At 38.8% G+C, this 23,142-nt stretch overlaps 1 protein-coding gene across 11 annotated transcripts in view; it reads right to left on the reverse strand.

The window, feature by feature from the left end:
• Positions 1-493: 493 nt before the first annotated feature.
• RASGEF1B (RasGEF domain family member 1B) overlaps positions 494-23,142 on the reverse strand; it is a 547,852-nt gene continuing 525,203 nt past the window's right edge. For all 11 annotated transcript variants that reach the window (XM_025426339.3, XM_025426340.3, XM_049104995.1 and 8 more), the window contains 11 exons: positions 22,855-22,992; positions 16,547-16,759; positions 15,986-16,060; positions 14,527-14,622; positions 14,303-14,405; positions 13,141-13,220; positions 11,740-11,835; positions 6,052-6,147; positions 5,586-5,709; positions 4,333-4,405; positions 494-1,873 (listed from right to left, as the gene is read on the reverse strand). In XM_025426339.3, the coding sequence (XP_025282124.1) occupies positions 1,849-1,873; positions 4,333-4,405; positions 5,586-5,709; positions 6,052-6,147; positions 11,740-11,835; positions 13,141-13,220; positions 14,303-14,405; positions 14,527-14,622; positions 15,986-16,060; positions 16,547-16,759; positions 22,855-22,992 (1,119 nt within the window). In that variant the 3' untranslated portion in view covers positions 494-1,848. The remainder of the gene's footprint in view (positions 1,874-4,332; positions 4,406-5,585; positions 5,710-6,051; positions 6,148-11,739; positions 11,836-13,140; positions 13,221-14,302; positions 14,406-14,526; positions 14,623-15,985; positions 16,061-16,546; positions 16,760-22,854; positions 22,993-23,142) is intronic.

A 23,142-nucleotide genomic window follows, 5' to 3' on the forward strand; every position in this document is an offset into this window, starting at 1 on the left:
AGGCGGCAGTATTGTGGGGTGCCTTCCTGCTCTCAGCAGATGCCAGGACCATCACCTGAGACCTACAGAACCCAAATCTGCACCTAAACAAGATCCCTGGGCTGTTTGCAAGGTGAAAGGTTATACCAAAGTTGGAGAAGGCTTGGCAGTCTGGCTTAAAGCTTGGATTCTGGAATCAGAAGGCCTCCTTCAAATCTTTGGGCCTCTCAATTGCTATGGGACCTTGAACAAATGATGATGATGTCTATTCCCACACCTAAAAAATGGGGATGGTGATCTATGCTAAACACTTACAAAGTACCTGGCAAGTACTATTTATTAAATGCTTGCTGTGATCCATTTTTAGAAAATTAATGTCCACACACACATACTCCTCAAGGCTACTTCCTCAAGGACAGACACCCTCCTAGCCAGTCACAGGAGTTGAATTACTTTGATAATAGCCCCCCACCCCAATAACCCCTTCCATAAAAGAAAAGAGAGACGCCACAACTCCTGGCCGCAGAGTGTAAAATATATTGATGGTTGTAAAGGGACAACTTGGAGACATTTTAGGTCTGCTGAGATGGCGTGCAGCATACATACATGCTCTGTTTTTTGAAACCATGTCATTAAGTTCTCAAATACATCTCTGTTTTGAACACGATGTTTTGTTTTTTTCATTAGCATGGTTTACTACTCTACAGTTTCTCCTAGAGTAAATAAATATAATGGCTGCTTGCAGAGCAACTACAGACTTATTGAGATGTTTAACAAGGTGAACTATTTCACAATTAGATCGACCTTTGAGTTAACAGCAAGATGTTTTTCATTTCTTTTCATTCACTGCTGCAGTGGAGCGGAGGCGGGGGACTAACTTTTCCAATTTCTTCTTTGTTCACATGTTTAGTTACCAACAGACTCCAAAACGTAATGAAAAATAACAGTCTGTTCAAAAAATTAAATTGTAATTAGGCTGTGCGTTTTTCCAAGACCCTTAAAGTCAGATAATTTAAATTTACAAGAGGAAAAAAAAATAGGCATGATGGAAAACTAAGCAATAACAAAAAACTACTGAAAAATCCATCTGTTGAACACAGTGGTCAGTTGTAAACAGCTCAAAGGGCAGAGAAAACAAAAAGTCCTTCTAGAATGTTAAGTAGTCTAATGACAAACTCTGCTTTTTTTTCCTAGTGGCTATTTTCCTACCACAGTGTTGAGCTTCATTATATTAAATAACTTATATGGGTAAAAAGGAGTTTGCTAACCAGCAGCCAACTCAAAATCTTGCAGGAAGAGGGAGGAGAGGAATTCAAAACACAGCACACACTAAGGGGAAATGAAGTCCAGAATCGGCATTCAACCAGTCTTACCCCTCCTGGCAATACCATGGAGCTGAAGGTGGGATCTACATGGAAGGTTTTCTCCCCTCCCTCTTCTCCCTTTTTCATTTAAGTTAACAAAGAAACATGGGCTTCCTAAGAGCCAGCACTCAGCTGGGCAAGTCCCATTAGCAGCAAATGTTCAACCAAATAAAAAACACACGCACACAAAAGAAAGCTCCATCCAGGTGCAGAGCTGTGATTCACATGGAAATTCCAGACGATGAATCATGTGCAGAGCCGGGATCTGTAGAGGATTCTTTCTCAAGTGTCTTCAGTGAACATTTCCGTCTCCCAAAATCCGAGTCAATCTGTCAGCTGTAGGAAATAAGTTCCCCATCTACTCCTGAGTGGGCTTGCTTGTGGGGACTTAGCAGGATATTTTGTAGAACTGGACACCAAAAAACAGGCCAGCCCCTCATGTCATGATCTGCGCATGACACAGCAGCAGCAGCAGCAGCAGCAGCGACCGTCAGCATCCCGTTCCTTACACTCTGCCTAAGAGGTTGGACCTGAGTAATAAAGAAGACAGGATGAGAACGAATGTGGTAGATTATTTCAGTTAGGATTAAAATGTCTTGCCTAATACGAGTTTCACCTTTCCTAGGCCTTAAGTTTGATTACAGATAGTTAAAAAGAAGAAGAAGGTGCCTGGGTGGCTCAGTTGGTTAAGCATGTGACTCCTGAGTTTGGCTGAAGTCATGATCTCCGGTCCCACACAGGGCTCCCTGCGCAGGGAGGGAGTTGGCCTGAGATTTTCTCCCTCTCCCTCTGCCCTACTACTTCCACTCCCCCCTCCCCACCCGCTCATGCATGCTCTCTCTCTCTCTCTTTAAAAAAAAAAAAAGGAGGAGAAAAAATACTAAGCATTGAAGTCCTTGTGGTTCTTGTGCTAGTGATTGCTAGTCACTTCAAATAAATATTTATTAAGGAGACGGCAAAAGCTTTGTTTATAGGTAAATCTTTATTTTGAGTGGCTTTATATCAAAACAAAAACAAGACAAGCAAGTCATTAATTATAAAAAGCTTTTACGTCTGCACTGGTCTTATCACAGATGGACTTACTCAGTAAATAAAAGCACCTTCAAATTCCATGTTCATTGAGAGCATTTAAAATAGCCAATGACCAGAGAGGTGTCTACCCTCAGAGGTGTAGCTGTCATTGCCACTGTTGAGCCTAAGTGTCTGAATGAATGGCACGAGGGCCAGCACGAAAAGGGTCTATGGAAAATTATCAAATGCCTTCAAAGTTAATGTACATACACATTTCAGGTAGGTAGCATCATTCTAGAATAATTAGTCTCTGTATCTACTTAACACAGGTGGTTTTACAAATGATCATAGCCTATTTTCTCTTCTTTATCCTCTTGGTGATTGCTATGCTTTGGTCAACTCCTGCAGGAACCCAACATCATTCCCCAGCATGGCAGGTACACATGTTCAGTGATGTGGCAGACATGAAAGACTCCTTGCTTGCCCTCAAGAGGGTTACACTGTAGTAGAATGCACTACAAACCGACATGTTTGTAACAGAAGAGAACTGCCTTAGACTCCTGGGGAGATATGGGTCAGGAAGGAGATATGGGTCAGGAAGGAGAAGACATTGGAGTGAGGCCTTGAGATTACATAGGACATGGAAAGGGCGGAGTACTTGGCTTACACCCAGACTCAAAGGAGAGTTTGTTCTTCAAGCCTTCTTAAAAACAATTTTCGTGTGTAAACTAGTCTGTTACATCAAGAATACATCTTCATTGTATTCATATACGTATTTCCATGTATACCATTCTATTTGTGCCTGGGCTACTCCCTCAATGAATGCTTATCAGAAGCATTATTACTGAACACTTTTGAGTACAACTGTGGACAGACTCATGGATTTGTGTCTGAATTTAAGCCAATACAGGGCACTCTCTTTTTCACTTCACATTTCTAAATCCTCCACTAAAGTCTCTAGTCACATTTCAACCCATCAAATGTTAACTGTTATTGTATATTCTGTGTATGGTACATAGAGATATGGGAAGACTCCCAAATGACTTTGGGAAGAAGAGAAAAGTGTTTGCCCACTCTGATATAAAAAGGCGTATGTCCCCAGAGTCTCTTAGTAGAAATACAAATAGAGCAATTTTGATTATATGATTACTATATCCTGGGCTATTTTACCTATTAAAATAAATATCTTAAATGGTTAAAATATATATTTACCTATCCTTGTTTTTTTGAAAATACGTTTGAAAATACCAATAAATTAACACAATTTTTAAATTTGAATAGATTCTGGATTATGTTTAAAGTCCCAACTTCTGGGTCACCTGGTGGCTCAGTTGGTCAAGCATCTGATTCCTAATTACCACTCAGGTCATGATCTCAGGGTCGTGAGACCAAGTCCTACATTGGGCTCTATGCTCAGCACAGAGTCTGTTTGGGATTCTCTTCCTCTACCCACCCTCTCAAATAAGTAAATCTTAAAAAAAAAAAAATTTCAACTTCTTCTTTCTCTCAAACCAAAGAAGGGACCAAGACCCAGTTGTCAAGAGAGTGACACACTCAGATTTACTGAACCTACTGGCACTTGGGTCTCTTTTATCGCAGGTCAAATAAAATATTAGTGTTAGAACTATTCATAAATAGAGTCTGAACTTGTTATCTTTTAGATGAAGACAATGAGTCAGTGTTCTTTCTACCATACATACCATGGGGTAATTTCAGTTCCTGACTCCAAAAAATAATGGGAGAAAGAAACGAGAGCAGAGTCACTGTATATATGACAGTGTAAAAAAGTGAAAGGCGATAAAACTGAATGATGGCAATGAGGATTCTAAGCCACAAAGATTCAGGTGGCAAGACATAAGGAACAGAGAAAACTTGGAACACACAGGGAAGGACTTCCTACAGAAAGCATGTGGCTTTCCTCAAGTAAGTCCAACATGGCCCATCGATCAGCATGGCAATAAGCAGCCTGGAGACTTACCTTAAGGACTTCCATCTGTCTTTCTCTATATGGTTTTCAGGTCCCTCACTCTCATAGGAAGCCAAGTAGAGCGCTACAATCAACCAAAATTAAGAATGCATTAACCCTGAGGCCTTCTCCTGGTATATTACCCACCACCATCCATCTCCTGTTTAACATGAGCTAAACCCTAAAGTGAAACTCTTTAAAATATCCAATTACAACTGAGAAGCATCATAGTTTCATTAAGAACACAAAATATCACTTTGCCTGATTGACCATCTCAACAAAAACCCAAGGGCCTCTAGGCCAAAAGAGCACTTAATTAACTAACAGTTTATGTGGGGAAATAGCTTACAAATGCAAGCCACATGATGCTATCTACGCTCACATTTATGTTCTCTGTGAAGAAGGGGTGGGGAGGGGCATTCTTTCCTGATAGCCTTGATTTTTAAAAAACCTTTCGTAACTAAAAAGCCAGATTTTTTAGGCCTCATTCTTCTAATATTTTCTCCCTATTTTTAAATCTAAAAGAATTTCATTCAAAGATTTTAAGAGCTCGGTATTAATCCTTTTAGGAGAGGTTAATAACAACCAAGCCCCCTCTGAAATGGGTAATATTAATGCAAATGCACTTCAGTCATTATTACAAATGCTTTCAATCTATTATGAGACATTGTTATTTAATAATACTATTGATTTCTAGAATACTAGGATATAAAAGATCAAAGGAATAAATCCCTAAATCTTTTACAAACTTTAACTCTCTTCTCATCAATTTTTCTCAATATGGACAATCACTGTTTCTGCCTCAAATTCCTTAATATTTTAACAGGTCAAGATTTTCAGCTACTTTTTCAAATAGCAACAGGTACCAACTAACTAGTTTTTTTGTTTTTTTTTTCAAATTACTTTTAATATCAACATACCACAAACAAAATGCCCTTTTTCTCCAACAAAACAAGTCCAAACAAGGGGAAAAATAAAATCCTTCAAAATCTTTCCATTTGTGCCTGATGTTCTCTAGCTCTGGTATTATAAAGAAGGTTTAAACACAGAAATAATCGATTTATGGCTGGAAAGTGAGTGCCTGAGAAATATTTTAGGGATAAACCATATAGTTTTCTGTGCAACAGAAAACTCTTAAGAAGGAAAAGGTCAGAAGACAGGCCTCATGTGATATGAGGAACCAGGCACTGGGAATGTTTACAGCAATGTCCTAATGGCAGGGCTTTTGGACGCTGGTGGCAGCTCCAGCTGGAAGGCTCACTTACCATCTTCACTGAAGACTGGTACCGTGAGCAGATACTGCAAGATCTTCCGGTCCCTCTCAAATGGGCACTCGACCTGCTTCCATGTCATGAATTCACTCACTTGTTTGGCCAGTTCCCAAAATTTCTAAGAAAAAAGAATTTAAAAGCAGCCATAAAAAATCATGAGCATTCCGTTTAATGTTTCCCTCTGACTTCTAATCAACTGAACTATGTAATTTCCTTAATTTAATAAAAAACTAGCCATAGGTATTTGTGAGGAACAGGAAAAAAAAATTTACTCAAGAAACTCTGGATAATAATTAATAATAATGTTGCAGCTAATTTATTCTACTCAGTATTGTTATTTTCTTAAAAAACAACAGAGAAAGAGAAAACTTAGTTACAGAACTTCAGAATCTGCTTAGGCTGCCTGGCCTGGGAGAGGAAGGGCCCTCTCTGTGCTCAGATTCTTACAACCTATCCTTACCTCAAAGTTGACGTGGCCATTTGGAAGGCGGTTAGCACAGCCCTCATTGAGGAAATAAATATCTTTGATTAAAAGACTGAAGAACGGTATCACAATCTAGAGAAAACAAAAGATTTTGGTTTGCTTGCAAACGAATATGCAGTCTCTCATCAAACATTACAAGAAATTCAGGAACAACATTAGTTCTGGATTACATAAAAGGCTATAATGAATTAAGATACAGTGTTTTGTTCACCAACCATGATAGCAGTTTCCTCCGTTAGGTAATTTTGCTAAAGATGCAAATGCTATTAATAACCAAAACCTAGCAAAGGTAACAGGCATTAGGAGGTGAGTGGCTTCATGTAGCTTCTGCAGTTTTCCCCACTGCAACAGCATATAATAAATCTAAAAGTTCTAGCTGTAATCAATGGAAGAAGATCTAAAAGAACTCTTGCTTTTCATTCAGCAACCTCTTAGTTGGAGCTACGTATCAACAGAATACCTGTCATGACAGGTATGAAGATTTTAAGATCTGCCCACTAGAATCTGTACTGTTATATCATTTAGACTTCTACATTTTAGGTGTATTTCTTTTCGGATGAACATTTTACCCTTGAAGACATTGTTCAAGATAATGTGAAAGCTCAGGGTTCTAGGTAATAGTTGCTGCAAACTTCCTATTGGGTAAACCTGGCCTTCATAAGACTGAACAAGTAGGCACCTGTTCTCATGGGAAATCACTTAAGCAGTACCTTGCACAATATATTGTGAGATGTGTCCAAGTGAAGGAGGAATATAAATGTGTAAATTAGAATTAATGGTTGTTTGAAAAACAATAAGCCTCTGGTAGGACTTTCCTGCCTCGGGTCTTTAATTTGATGAGGTGGTATTTCATTAATTAATTTAAAATAATAATCTCTAAGAAATTATCCTAAATCTTACTAAGCCCCATAATGAACAAAGAACAAAGCTCAGACATGGTAACTTCCACCTTTCCTCAAATGCCAACAAATTTTTGAAGCTTTTAAATTTGCTACAGTGCAAATAACACTCCAAACACAAGTTACTGGCCCTGTTGTTTACCCAAGAGCAGGTTTTTGAAGTTTCCCTAAGCTGATGACTCACTGGGTGGTACATCTACACTTAATGAATGAGAGGTCTGGAAAACATACATTTGGGCTCATACATAAAAATATGAAGTATCAATTTTTACTTCTATATAAATTCAGATTTTCCCGGAAGTTATTGAAAAAAACAAGTTTTGGTTTTTTTTTTATGCCACTGGTCGCTGGAAAAGCCAAAGTGAATCTGCGGTTTTGACGGCAGTTGGTATTGTCTGCAGAAGTCTCTCAAGCTGAATTGGTAAAATCCCCCTCATTACCTTCTCCTTCAAATATTACTGGCTAATCCTCTATTATTTTAGGACTAAACAGCCACGGTAACAATGACAATGCATGCCTGGACCTTGTTCCTCCAATGGGGAAGCCTGTGTTTTGGAGTCCATCAAAACTCAGCTTAAAATATGGCCCCACAATTGACTGGCAGTACAAGTCAGGAGTCTATTAACGGTGGCCTGCAGCCCCACCCAGGCCCATCACTTGTTTTAGTATACCCCAGGAGCCATGCATTTAACACTTTGAAATGGCTAGGAAAAAAAAAAATCAAAATAATACTTCATGAGCATGAAAATTACAGGAAATTAACTTATAGTGGCCAGACAGCTTTCCTGAAAAAGAGCCATACTCACTCTTTCATCTACGTGTTGTCTATGTCAGAGCTGAGTAGTTGAACGAGAGGCCGTATGGCCCACAAAGCCTAAAATACTTATGATCTGGCCCTTAAGGGGGAAAAGTTAGCCCTGGTGTAAGTCTAACATACTAAGAAAGTCTAGTTTCCTCCTCTTAAGATGGGAACAACAATAGCTACCTCACCAAATTGTGGTGAGCATTACATTAAATACAGCTCTGACCTCAGTTAAGCACTCCCCAAAAACCAATGGGGCCCTTAAAAAGGGAAAGATATTATTAATGCACTTGAAAGATAATGAGGATATATCACCACAAGGGAAATGAATACTAAGTTACAATCACGATATTGTACTTGCATAGTGTAACAGTTTTTAAGTAAGAACTTTCTCGTTTTATTCTCAGTACTGGGTGTGTGAGATTCAAGTGGTGCTGACCATTCTGTCTCACATTGATATTTAAACATTTCATAACTCCAGGTCATGTGCCTCTAGCTGAGGCACAGAGGCTATGCTTTATGTAATATTCACATTCATGGTGCCTCCAAGATGATCCTATATATAGAGAGAGAGACAGAAACTTCACACCTAAGAGCGATCATCTGGTATTTGTCTTTGTCTGACTTATTTAATTTAGCATAATGGCCTTGAGGTTCATTTATATGTTGTCACAAGTGGCAAGATTTCATTCTTTTTTATGGTTGAATAATATTCCATTGTGTATCTGTACCACAATTTATCCATTCATTCATCAGTAGACTACTCAGGTTGCTTCTATGTCTTGGCTATTGTAAATCATGCTGCAATAAACACAGGGGTGCAGAGATCTTTTTCTTTGGATAAATAGCCAAAAGTTGAATTGCTGGACTGATCCACTAATGGTTTGAATCACTCTTCCAAGAATATAGAAATATATATATAAGTAACCTTCCTTCCATTCTGTTCCTTATGCCCATATGCCAAAAAGAAGTCTCATAGGCTTTTCAACTTTTAATTTACTCATCAATAGTTCTCTACACATCTGCAGCCCCTACAACAAATCTAACATAATAAAAATCAGGAGATTATAAGGACTTTGGATTTCCAGGCACCACGGTGGATGTATGGGTTACCAATAGGAGGGAGCAAAAGTCTGGTCTCTGGGAGGTCCTGCCAATGATGTCTTTAATAGGAGAACTTCTCAGGTAATAATGTTTTCTAATTCCCTTTCAAAATATTCTTTTTTTTAAGATTTTATTTTTTTAAGTAATCTCTGTCCTCAATCTGGGGCTTGAACCCATGACCCCTAGATCAAGAGTCATAAGCATGCTTCACCAACTGAGCCAGCCAGGTACCCCCCTTTCAAAATATTCTTAATTCAGGGACTTGGCAAATATACCTTACAGGCATTATCAGTTTCAAACCTAGAAATAAATGCTGTTAAGCAGGAACAAGTCCTCACAAACATAAATGGAACAGTAAAAGGATTTAAAACCATGTAATCATATGAGAAATGGTTAAAAACCTGGAGGCACAAGTACCCACAGGAAAAATAGTTATTTAAAGATCATTTAAGGGCCTCTGTGTAGAAGACAGAAGTGATTTGTTCTAGGATATGGTACCTAGAGATGTGCCACCTTGGCCACATAAACTTTGACAATTTGAAAGAATATTAAAGAAGCCATTACCCGAATCCTGTAATGAAGATAAGGAGATTTTTAAATTACTTAGGAATAAAGAGAGTTTATCCTCACTTCAAAAAAGGGAAATTAAACCCAAATCTCTTGCATAAAAGATGCATGTTACCCAGAAATGTTTTCATTCAAAGCCTTTGAGACCAAATGTGAGAAAGAAATGGCATTTCTTTTAATGATGGTGATTTCATTTGTTTTATGAACTAGAGAGTACAATTTATATGCTCACAGAGAACTGGTTTAAAAAAAAAAAAAAAACAACAACCAAGGGATGCCTGGGTGGCTCAGTGGTTGAGTGTCTGTCTTCAGGCCAGGACATGATCCTAGAGTCCTGGGATCGAGTCCCACGTCAGGCTCCCTGCATGGAGCCTGCTTCTCCCTCTGCCTGTGTCTCTGCCTCTCTGTCTCTCTCTGTCTCTCTCTGTGTGTGTGTGTCTCTCATGAATAAATAAATAAAATCTTTAAAAAGGAAAAAAACCAACAAAATGAAAGTGGACAGAATTTATTAAATGATGTAAAGGGTAAATACTTTGGACTGTTTTCTGGAAAAAGCTATTTAGAGTCCCACAAGTATAGTCTCTCTGGGGAGCTGGACTTCTTCAGAAGGACTTTGGCCAGGGCTCCAACCCCCTGCTAGAGATAGGATTCTAAAGCTTCCTGGCTCCCCCAGAGGGTCCTGCAGAGACAGCCTTGCATTCAACTGGGATGGGAGTGAGAGGATGCAGATGGCACCCCATGTGCTGATTTTCTGAAGCTTAAGAAACTTCTGATTTGATTTTTTTTTTTCAGTCTTGTCACAGGAGTGCTGATACCTGAGCAAGTAAAATTTCGAAGCTGGTACACCCTGTCGGCTGAATTGAGATAGTTACCCTGCCTCATCTCTTCCCTGACTTTGCCTCTTTATTAAAAAATAATAATAATAACGTATTTATAGTATCTCTCAAATGTTCTCAGCACTAATATTTTGGATTTTTCTTGAGAACCAATTTAACATTTTCAAAAGGTGGAGTTTTTGTTTGTTTTTATTTTAGATCACTGAGGCTGAAGCTTTTTTTGCAGAAGTGACTGAGATGCCCTGAAATGTTTTTTACCCTCATTTCCAAAAATTTGTGGAAGATACAGTTTCATTTAAAAGATGGATAGAAGGGGATCCCTGGGTGGCGCAGCGGTTTAGCGCCTGCCTTTGGCCCAGGGCGCGATCCTGGAGACCCGGGATCGAATCCCACATCAGGCTTCCGGTGCGTGGAGCCTGCTTCTCCCTCTGCCTGTGTCTCTGCCTCTCTCTCTCTCTCTCTGTGTGACTATCATAAATAAATAAAAATTAAAAAAAAAAAAAAAGATGGATAGAGGGCAGCCCTGGTGGCACAGCGGTTTAGTGCCACCTGCAGCCCGGGGTGTGATCCTAGAGACCCGGGATCGAGTCCCACGTCGGGCTCCCTGCATGGAGCCTGCTTCTCTCTCTGCCTGTGTCTCTGCCTCTCTTTCGCTCTCTCTGAACAAATAAATAAATAAATCTTAAAAAAAAAAAAAAAGATGGATAGAACCTGAACAAAAAATAACTCTTATCAAACAACTTCATCACCCCATTTACCATAACCAGGTATTTACTTTGCAAATAACATGATCTCTAAATGTCAAAATGACTTTTCCTTTTCACATAAGGATATAGGACACTGACATGGGCCAGGAAAGGACCCTCAGAGTCGAGGGTATGAGAGATCCAGGAGAGTATTAAATTGTTTACGGGGAGAGTAGATAGAGTAAGGACCATTAATTTCTCAGACATCATCCCTGTACTTTTTCTACCACCCACATATCCAATTAGTAACAGCAGGCCTAATGCTACAGCAACTAACCTACTTTCTGAAAATAAATGACTTAACCATGGGAGATAAGCTAATTCTTTTAAGAAAAAAAGGCTACACTAAATCAGCTGTCTGGTGCAGAACTGAAATGTTTATTTTCCATTAAATCAGATTACTCTAATGTTATCAGTCATCTTAACATATGACTTAATTTATTGCTTGAGAAACAACTGAGACATATTACAAAATGATCATTTAAATAATGCAATAATAACACAGTAATATCCATTTATAATGGATAACAACATGGTACCTTCCTTTAGCACTCTCCTTCTCTATGTGGCAAGGCATCAATATTTCTATAGTGTATCAACTTGTCTCTTAGGTCTGAACAGGTAAAAGCAGCTCAGTGAAATAGTTCATGCTGCATTTCAATGCAATACATGGCAACTCTGCCATGAATAAAACCCCTTTATGCACATACCTTCTCTCTGCTGCTGTGAGCAGTTAAAGACCTTTGTGCTGCCCCACGAAGAGCTGTCCGGTAATTGTAGAAATTACTTGAAGGGTCCATCTGATGCTGTCCACAGAGAGAAAAGAGTATTAATCATTTATTTCTCAGTGGCAGAAAGTTGGTAAGATCATACTTTTAATACTACATTAAAAATTGCAATAGGCTAGGGGCATCTGGATGACACAGTTGGTTAAGCCCCGGACTCTTGGTTTCAGCTCAAACCCTGATCTCAAAGTCATGAGACTAAGCCCTGTGTAGGGCTCCATGGCCTGGCTAGATTTCTCTCTCCCTCACCCTCTGCCCCTTCCCACTGCTATTCTCTTTCTCTCTAAAACAAACAAATAAATAAATAAATCTTTTTTAAAAATTGCAGGAGGCGAGAGAACTCATTAAGGATAGGATTTACCCCTCTCACACACACATGTAGGCATAAAATACATCAGAACACAAATGTTTTCTTTGCTGAGTTTTGGTTCATTTAAATAAGCTGATGTCAGCTCCAGTAATGTCAAACCTAGACCAAATTCTTTCCAGGTTCACTGTTGAGATTAGACTTAAAACTGATAACAGAGAATCAAACATCGGCATGAGAAACTAGTTCTAGGTTTCATCTGAAGGTTAATGGATCGGTTAATGGTTAGTCATGCATGGTGATCCAACCCTTTGTAGTGACCTTGCTCTTTGCATTTGCTAATAAATATTTTACAAATAACTGAAGCATACTATCTTATAAGAAGGAACAGAAATTTATTAGGTAATATAAATAAAAGCATAATGCAATATATCCAGTGATACTTCCCAGTTTGGATGAAGACGTAGGAAAGAACATTTTTTACATTATCTCCAAAGACAGCTGATTCAAAACACCAACATGCCAAAGTAATAATGACATTAATATGACCCAAACACAAATGCCTTTGCGTATAATTCTTACTATCCTCAGAATTACACTAGAACAGCTTCTGCACAGGTTAGTAAAATTTGCTGAAAGGATGGTGAATTAGTATATCTACAGGGATGGGAACTCTTCCCCTGGGACACTGTAAATAAATGAAATTAGTAGGCCAACACTGAAGTAGCACTCCCAATGGTTCAGGATCCAAATTCCAACCTGGCAAATAATGGGATGTAACAGACAGGTCACCACTTCCTCAGTCAATTCACCCCAAAATGGACACCTCTGCCTATGAAAGGGCCGGTCTACAACTGATTTATTCTCCCTCGTCCAATGCTAACCCCCTTCCATTCCCCGTGTCTGTAAGGAGAGATGGGCTTTCTCTTCAGTGTTTCCTGATTAAGAGGCAAGCTGACATAGAAGAATTCCACTTTCTGGGGGTAAAATGTTAACAGCAAGGCATCAGCTTCACATACCTCAAGAACATCAAACTTTGCAGTCTTCACTTTGGCCCATGTTTTTTTCAGTCGAGAGACTGGGCTCATGTTCATGCCAGCTTCCCATTTAAAATGGAGTGGGGGAGAGAAAAAGTTGAAACGGACAAATAAGTCATCTGAAATTATTCTCTAAAAAAGTGCTCATTACTAAGTGTAAATAAGTTACCTTAATAAAAAAACGTCCAAATAGAAGGGAAGGGAGAAGAAATGTGTGGGAAATATCAGAAAGGGAGACAGAACATGAAGACTCCTAACTCTGGGAAACGAACTAGGGGTGGTGGAAGGGGAGGAGGGCGGGGGGTGGGGGTGAATGGGTGACGGGCACTGAGGGGGGCACTTGATGGGATGAGCACTGGGTGTTATTCTATATGTTGGCAAATTAAACACCAATAAAAAATAAATTTATTATTAAAAAAGAAACTTCTAGCTTTCCACAGCACAAATACCATATTCCATACTCCTATCAATAATATATGAGAATTCCTTTTGTTCTTCATCCTCGCCAATATTGGGTTCAACCAGTCCTTTTAATTTCAGTTATTTCAGTATGTGAAATGGTTTTACACTGTGATTTTAATTTGTATTTCTCTGATGACTAATGATGTAGAGTGTGTTTTCATATAATAAGATATTATTATAAATATCACATATCTATATATTATAGAAAATAAGTATACGAAATTATATTTTTCTGAAGTATCCAAGTATCTGTCCTTTTTTTTCATTGAATTATTTGTCTTCTCATTATTGATTCATTGGGTCCTTTATAGAGTCTGGATATAAGTTCTTTTTCAGCTATATGTACTACAAATGCTTTCTCCCATGACATGGCTTGTCTTATATTTTCTTAATCATATAAGGGAGAAAATTAAGTAATCTTCTGTTACCTACAGAAAGACAAACTCACTGAATGCATTCCATGAATGCTCATATAGTTAAAAAAGAGTATACACACTTGTATAACTTTGATATTTAAAGCATTCTGAAAAAAAGTAAAGCATTCTGAACATTCTAAAACAATTCAGAATTTAAAAAGTAAGAGTTTTCATTAATAAAACTGTACTAAATGTAAATTTTTAGAGGGCACATTTCACCAGGACCTATAAAAACAAAGGACACATATCTTCCAGAAAACACTTACAGATTATTGCCATCAAGGAATTGAAGTTGCCAATGTTAAAACATTCCCGAGCTACGTCAATGAAATACTCGATCATTCTTGCTCGGTGCTTCTTCTTTACAGGCTGTATAGAAAAGGGGAGAAAAAAGAGGACAGTGACCCAACATGGAGACCAAGAGCTGTAAAATAAGTATATGAAAAAATAATAGAGAGAGTGAGGAGAAAGAGAGAATTCATTTTCTCACCATACAGATTTCCGTGGCAACCAAGTAGCTGAGGCGATTGAACCATTCCACATAAGCCTCTAAGTTTCGTGTTTTCTTCCGTTCACTGTAGCAACTCTACAGAGAGAGCAAAGTGAGCAGAGGAGTTAGAGACAAAAATGGGTGAATTAGGCTCTCATTTTTGTCAGACATGGGCCTTTATGGAGCAAGACAGCTTTCTAAGACAAGGGGACGGAAACAGAGAAAGAGAAAATCACTAACATTCTGGACTCCCTTTACAGAAATATCACAATCTCTTGGTACAGTCCAGTGAAACCCATAAGGTCTAGAAGTGTACTCTGATGCATTCCAAATGGTATCCTTCCCTCCCAGGAAACTAAGTTACTCTCGGGGGGGAACTGTCCTCAGAAGCATCATTCAAAGGGTTTGGGCTAAGTTCTAAAACAATCTTGCCTGATTAATGGGGTATGAATGCCAACTGTTAGCAACAAAGCAAGAAGCAGCTGAGAGAGCAGGGGACTAGGACATTTTCTTTTAAAATTAAAGATTCTGGAGCATCATGTAGCAAGAAACTAAATATCTGCCAAGGAAGGTAAATGGAAGTCTATGACATCACAGTCTTTAGTCTGGTGAATGACACATTATTCAAAAGCAAAAGGAGTTAAGCTCATCTTGGACTTCAAGGCCAAGCTTGAACAGGTTAATTACACCCCTCTTTTCTTCCTTCCAGAAGAAACTAACAAACAAAAAAGTCCACTAGCCTTCTACTGCAAAACCTAACCCTTGCTTCCTGTACTGAGGGAAGCTATTCTTAGGCCGGAAAACAGCTGTTACCCCTAACTCCCAAAGGGGGGCTTTCATTAGTGGTTGATACAGTCTTTGCCTAACAACTCAAGATGCTTCTGGAGGTCACTGGGGGAAAAAATTCTTGTATGTTCACCAATTTTATAGTTCATGCCCAGTGTTATTTACTTTACATGTGGGCTTCACTCAGGCAATAAACTTGTCATGAGGGATTTACCCTTAAAAAAAAAAAAGAGAGAGAGAGAGAGGCAAAGCAGCAGAGACCTTTACTCAGCACGCTGGATGTGTATGCATCCTGTCTTTACTGCTCATTATTGTTGAATCATGAGCAGAACATTCTCTTGTATTTTTTCTGACTTCACCTGCTAAAACCATTATGCTTTTATCTTCTGCCTTCATCACCACAAATCCTGCATCTATTTGCTTATTAAATTTCCCAAGAAGGAGGAAGAAGATGCTGAAAGTTTGTGATAGGGTAGGAATACAGTGATGGCACTTGAAGATCTGGCTTAAGAAAACGGAAATGAATCAGATGTGGCTAGTGAAAAAAAAATTTTTCTGATTTTAAAACCTAAGACAAAATAATTCCAATTTCTGCTTCTGGTACCCACTATCACAGGCTGAGAAATTCCATTTCCATTTTCAAGGCTGACCCCTATGTAGGTAGGCTGATTACCTTGTCATTGTCCAAAGGGTCCTTCTGTACAAACGCCTGAACAAATTCTTCTGGCCCAATATAATTGAGCCTCTCCTGAAACACAAAACCAGGTCAACAGTATTAAAGAAAATGAGAAGAAATAGACCGTCAATTCCTTCTGCTGACTTGGCACTACCCCTCCTTTTTTATGCAGCTTATAAAATGACGCTTTAATCTTAAATACTGTCATCATCTTCAAGATCTGAGCAGAGGTGATTTTCTGTGTAAGACAATGCTATATGACATAGTGAAAGGCTGAGCAAGTTACGGAAAAGTAGAGGAGGAAGATGAGGTAGGTCAATAAATTTGCCCTCCAGTCTTGTGTACTAGTGTTTATTTTAAAGTGAATTCCCAGAATGTCAGAAACGTTCATATTCAAATGTCTAAGCAAAACATATTTTAGGTATTTCACATATTATTTCCCATTTGGATTATTCTAATAGAATCCCTTGTGACATTTACTACTGATAAACAACTTGTGTGGTTGCCACAGCAAAGCAGATCTGTGGTTGCGAAGGTCAAGGATGACAATGACCATACCAGCTCTATGTGAGTCAGCTGCTGAGCCAAAGTGTAAGGGTCACTGCAGACAGTAATGATGTCCCTTTGTATGGACTGTGGCTTGGTCTTGAGAACCGTGAGCCGATCTGTAGACGTGGAGCTGATTTTTGCCAGGACTTCCTCGTACTGGCTGAGTGCAGCAAGTTTGCGGATTAGACACTGGATCATCTGCTGGACATTCTTCCTATATGTCTGCCAGGGAATAAGCAAAGGATTACATCTTCACTCTGCATGTCTACGTTCACCACTATGCAAACTCAGAGTCTCTGTACTAAGTGCTTTTATCTGGATGTTGGAGAAACACCAGGGCAGTTACAGGACGACTCAGCCTAGCCCTAATAGTTTCAGAGAGACATGTAACACATAAGGTGTTTTTCAGACTTGTAAAATTTAGCTCTTTTTCTCAGGCTGCTCTTGCAAGTATAATTCAAGTTGAACCACGAAAACCCCACAATGACCCTTTAGATTAGCTACTACTCAGAACTAACTGCTCTCTGGGCTGGCATAGGAAGGTACTGCTTTATTTTTGGTAGGTTAAAATACATTGATCTCAACTCAGAGCATCCTCTTCCTAACACTTTTTCTTTGGAGTCACCTTCTTGATTTTCCCACTCCTCTTATGCCCAGTCTCATTAGTCTACAAGCACGGACACCAACCTGACAGAAAATACTATTACTTCCTACTCACCCCCCAACCACCTTCCCGACTTCCATGTGTAACATGGGTTCTCACAAGGAAGCAGTGGATATTCATTTTTGGTATCTGACCTCTATTTGACTCACGTCCATTTCTCTCTCATATTATGAGTCAGTGCTAATATTTGCAACCAACCATACTCTTCCACGTGGCAATTCTACTCATAATGCTATTACCAGATGCCACCTTGTTTGCTACTGCATTATGCTACGACCACAACACTTAAGATAAATTGGATTTAAAAGCAGTTCAGGTATTAGAGATAAATTTCTTGACTTTTTACAACACTCATTAAGTTAAAGAAATAGCAATCAATCCATCCCTTGGGTACTCTTATCATAAGTTATGGTGTTCTTTTATTCCTCCTTTTCTAGCCCCAAACTGCTAAACAAACAACAATCGTCCTTGCAGGTAAATTACCTGAGAAAGGCACACATGCTAACATGGTCCTTAAGTGAACAGCTCCAAAGGAGGACAGTCCCAGTGAACTTAGATATAGAAAGATCTATGGTTATGCTCCCTGCTTAGTCAGCCCCTTTTTAAAAGGTACTACACAGTAATACTTTGAGATTGTTTGAAAACTGAACGGCATCTTACCTACAAGTATAAGAACCATATTATTTTACAGAGGTAATTTGGCTTACCCAAGCAAATTACAAAAACTCAAATGACTAGACATTTGCATACTTAAGGCAAATTACAAATGCATCTGGAAATGATCAATTCTTACTTAGTTAAGGCAGAAAAGCATATATAGCCTTCTTTTTCTTTTCTTTTTCATTACTTGTCTGGCACATATTCTACTCAGTTCTTTAAACTGGTCCATTAGATGACCTTTTTTTCTCTATATATTCACAGCCTACCCTAAATCATTAATGAAATACTTAAGTGTTTAAAACGTGTTAACCTTCAAAAAAACCTATTTTCCACACAGCATTACAATTATCGGTTTAGGAGATGCTATTTGGAAACAAGACTGTCACTCAAAGAAAATGTCTTTTTCTTTGGAATATGAAGGAGATCAGCACTGAATTTTAAAACCCTCGTGGTGGGGTGAAGTAGGGGACAGGAGATGGGTAAAACAGGTGAAGGTGGTCAAAAGATACAAACTGCTAACCATAAAATAAGTAAGTCCTGGGAATGTAATCATAGCATGGTGACTATTGTTAATAATAATGTGTTGCATCTTTGAGGCTTACTAAAAGAATGAATCTTAAAGTTCTCAACACAAGGGAAAAAATTCTGTAACTATGTGTGGTAATAGATATTAGTAAGACTTACTGTGATCATAATATATACAAATATCAAATCATTATGTTGTACACCGGAAACTAATATAATGTTATATGCCAATCACACCTCAATAAAAACAATAAATAAAAATAAAACAAATCCCTTGTCCTTATATCCCTTTCATCATCTTTAGTTACATTAAAAATCTATGGACTTAAAATGGTTTCTTCAGTCCCCTGTCCCAAATGTCATAATAAATATTTCCAGGTGATTCTAGTATAGCAAAGCATCAAAATCAATGCTCTACAGGCATATCTGGTGAGAGATTCTTATTCTACATTTTAAAAAATGCTTTTTTAGAGAAGAGGTCGAGGAATATATAGTCAAGGATTCAGCTAGTAAGAAAAAGCAGTGAACTATAACTATACAACAGAGTATAGGGTAAAGCTACTCAAATAATAAAGAACTAGTCTCTGGAACGCCTGGGTGGCTCAGCAGTTAAGTTTCTGCCTTCTATCCAGGGCAGGGTCCTGGGATCGAGACCCACATCAGGCTCCCTGCATGGAGCCTGATTCTCCCTCTGCCTATGTCTCTGCCTCTCTCTCTGTGTCTCTCATGAATAAATAAATAAAATCTTTAAAAAAAAGAACTAGTCTCTGACAGAGATAGAGAGACACACAGAGAAAGAATATGTATGTATGACCTCTTTTAAAGGTTTCCTGCTGCCATTTGACTCCATTCCAAGCTTTGTGTTGTTAAGCATGCTTCCTTACTGAGTCATGAATTGCTAAATATGCACTTATTCTTTTTTATAACTTCAAATGCCAGTGACAGTAATTACCTAGCAAATAAAGATAGAATAAAGACCAGCCCCTTAAGGAAGAGAAAATTGCATTTTACCCACTATAGTCATTTGTCATCTAATTCAATCATTAGCTCCATTTCATGTTTCTTGCAGGCAAGTCCTAATAAGCCACTTCATTTTGGGCAAATCCCCAGGGGGGAAACATATTAAGCCAAATTATGCAGAACTGTCCTAGCAGATTCAGCAGAACCCGACAAAATTATATATAGGGTGCACCTGGATTCATTGACTGCCAAAAAAATCCCTAAAGTTTCAGGCAAGAAGCAACAAGTCTCAACCCAAGCCCACACTCCTTCCTGTGGAGGGACATATTTTTTTCCTATTCCAGTAACTGATTGTTTTGTTCGTTCATTCATTCGTTCATTCATTCATTCACTCATTCATTCACTCATTCAAACACTACTGAAGGGATGCCTGGATGCCTCAGTGGTTGAGTGCCTGCCTTCGGCCCAGGGGTGATCCCGGATTCCCGGGATGGAGTCCCACATCGGGCTCCCTGCATGGAGCCTGCTTCTCCCTCTGCCTGTGTCTCTGCCTCTTTCTGTGTCTCCCATGAATAAATAAAATCCTTGGGATCCCTGGGTGGCGCAGCAGTTTAGCGCCTGCCTTTGGCCCAGGGCATGATCCTGGAGACCCAGGATCGAATCCCATGTGGGGTCCTGGTGCATGGAGCCTGCTTCTCCCTCTGCCTATGTCTCTCTCTCTCTCTCTCTCTCTCTGTGTGTGACTATCATAAATAAATAAAAATTAAAAAAAAAAGACTTGCAGTTGTCTTAAAAAAATAAATAAATAAATAAAATCCTTAAAAAAAAAGAAAAAGAAAATAAACACTATTGAATACCTATTAAATGCCAGGCACTGAGCTAGTAGTTCAGGATGCTGTGATGAACAAAGGGGGCACAGCAAGGAGTCAGGAAAAACAAGTCATAAAAAAAGCAAGTAATTACTAACCACAGAATGCTATGAAGAAAACCACTAGTGAAAGCCAACAGTGAGAGGGCTGCAAGGTGATTGAGGTTGGGGTGCTGAGGGAAGGTCTCTCTGAGAGAGACACTTGAGCACATCACAGACACATGGCCCGCCAAGCAAAGAACTGAGGAAAGAGCATCCACTGCAGAATTTTAGAGCTGACAGGGACATTAACACAGCGTTACCCCTACAATTTACAGAACTGAAGAAGCAGCGAGGAATTTAGGGAACTGCCAAAGTACACTCAGATCAACCAGATGCCAAGTGTCGCCCTGATTTCAAATACTGGATTGAAGGAGCTGAAGTATCTCACTGTAAAACCCAACCTGATCAAGGTAGGGGGCACTTGGCTGCTCAATCCCTAGGTTAATCAATTCCTTGGTTCGACTTGGCTTATCTTCTCATCTTCTCTTTTCACACTCAAAACCATCTGAAAATCTCAGGGTTTATCAAGGATTTGCTATTAACACAGGAGTGCTGACAAGAAGCCAGGTTAGAAGGCTGTTTGGCCCTTTGTAGTTCCAACCAACTCTTGAATGGCTTGAGCCTATTTAAAAAAAAAAAAAAAAGACCGGATCCAATCTGGCTAACACAGATAGAAATGACCTCCGTCACTGACTACTGTGACAAGAAAAACAAAACACCACTCACCTGGCATTTTCAGAACACTAAATTTTTATGTGAAAAAGATTTTTAAGGTGTTCCTTTGGAAAGAATCAAGGAACAATTTTTATTTTTTAAAAAGGCAATAGAGGGGAATGTAAGCTGATCGACCTATCAAGGTAAGTACCTAAATACAACTACACAAAAATGAAGTATTGACTCAGGACTCATCCTTCATACCAGAAAAAGTCCTTATGATGCCACTACTCTTTTGAGCATCCTGTCATAAACTAAGTTCACAGAGCCAAGACTGACCCTGCCAAGCAATCCAATAGATAACCAACCCCTCTAATATAAGAATTACCTCAAAACTTCCCTGGGATACTTAACCGTTGCCTTTGTGAGTGAGTGACCTACCAATCCATACCTTGCTAGAACCTGTCACATGCAAACTGGCAAAATAATTATAATAGTCATAACTTGCAAAACGACTCAGGAAACCACCCAGTCTTACAGATATAAATCATGGCTGTCTTGAGCACCAGGGTTCAATATAATGTCATAAGGGAGCAGTAAAAGGATTAATTCCATTTTCATGAGGACATAACTGCAGGGAGGCAAGTATTTTTTATTGACAATCTTATACAATTTTTTAAGTTGGAGGAAATATTGAAATATATACTATATAACAGGGTATCTTGTTACATGATCTTTACAGCACACCACTGAAAGAATGAGTTCTCAAGGAAGGTTATTCATAATGGGAAAATGCATTTTAAGATGAATGAAACAGGACATCGCTGCAACTGCAAAATGTTTCGTCAATCTTTTCCTGTGTGTGAAAGTGTTTTATCTGTGCCTAGGTAACTTGCTCCCAGGAGCTCAACTGGCAGCATAGACTACAAAGACACCCTTGCCCAACAAGCCTCAACACAAAATATTAGCCTTCCAGGCCTGCTTCAAGGAGGATCACCTTGAATTTGTTACAGCTAGTTAGCTCTTATCAAAGGCTTGATTGAGAGAAGTGATATTTATGAATGATTATCCAGAGATTTACTTTTTTTTTTTCTCCACCTATCCTGGGTGCTAGCCCTGACTCAACTTCTGGGCACCATAAGCCTTGGATCTTTTTCTCATTGTCTTTTCTCCAGAAGAATGACCTTTGCTAATTATACATTAACCTTATAACCCCAGGGTTTTTTTTTTTTTTTTTTTTATCAAGGAACATTTGTTATAAAAATTATACAGAGCAATTTTCCTGATCTCATTCTATGCCCCTATAGAAAGTCCTCCATGAGTAAGTTTTTAAAATTTCATTTAGTTTAATGCTCTGAAGAATTAGTATGCTGTCTTTTCTGATAGTGAAAATCACATAACCAACTATATTTCTCTTTCACCTGGAGTTTCCACTCAAATCACAGCAGTCTTGTCCTACTATACTGCTTCTCAACATTAGCCTATTTGTTTTCTCCCTTCCATGGTAAAACTGTCTATTTCTATATATGATGTATCAATATACAACTTATTATCTGTTAATATGTTACATTATTTGTTTTGTATCTATTTGTTTATATCTATTAATATAATATGTATGCTCTAACTTGCTATGTCAAATCTTTTTAGAAGAAAGAAAAGTATAATTAAAATTAAAACACACTTGCAATGTGAATCCTATGCATGAAGTGACATGAACATACTCCCAAATTAATCACATAAAATTCCAGATGATATCCCTTTGAAGGGGGATTGTATAATCATCTCCATTCGACACACCAAACAGGCCATGATGCTATGTTGAAGACTTGCCCAAAGGCAACACAGAAAGGAAGAGGTGGCGACTGTGATACATAATTCAGCACCAGCTCCCACCAAGGCTCAGCCTGGAAATTCGAGTGCTTTTGCTCAATTCAAGATACCAACCTCCTCGCCACTGGCTATTCGGTGAGCCAGATCTTTTAAGTTTCTCATCATTCTTTCATCCCGAAAATCATAAGGAAACGTTTCTGTCCATTCTGTCAGGAGTTGAAGAACTTTGGGTGCAATTTTTCTTATCTGGTTCTGGGGACAAAGAGCAAATCTCATTCAGTGATATCTATCACCATGGACTGCATCAAAGAAAACTGCAAACAGTGTCACTGGTAAACTTCTATTGCAAAGTCTTTGGGGTTGAAGAAGTCTAGTCTCCCTTCCCCAAGTCAATGCCAAGTA

The sequence above is a fragment of the Canis lupus genome, chromosome 32, assembly GCF_003254725.2.
Source record: "Canis lupus dingo isolate Sandy chromosome 32, ASM325472v2, whole genome shotgun sequence".
Classification (NCBI taxonomy): Eukaryota; Metazoa; Chordata; class Mammalia; order Carnivora; family Canidae; genus Canis; species Canis lupus.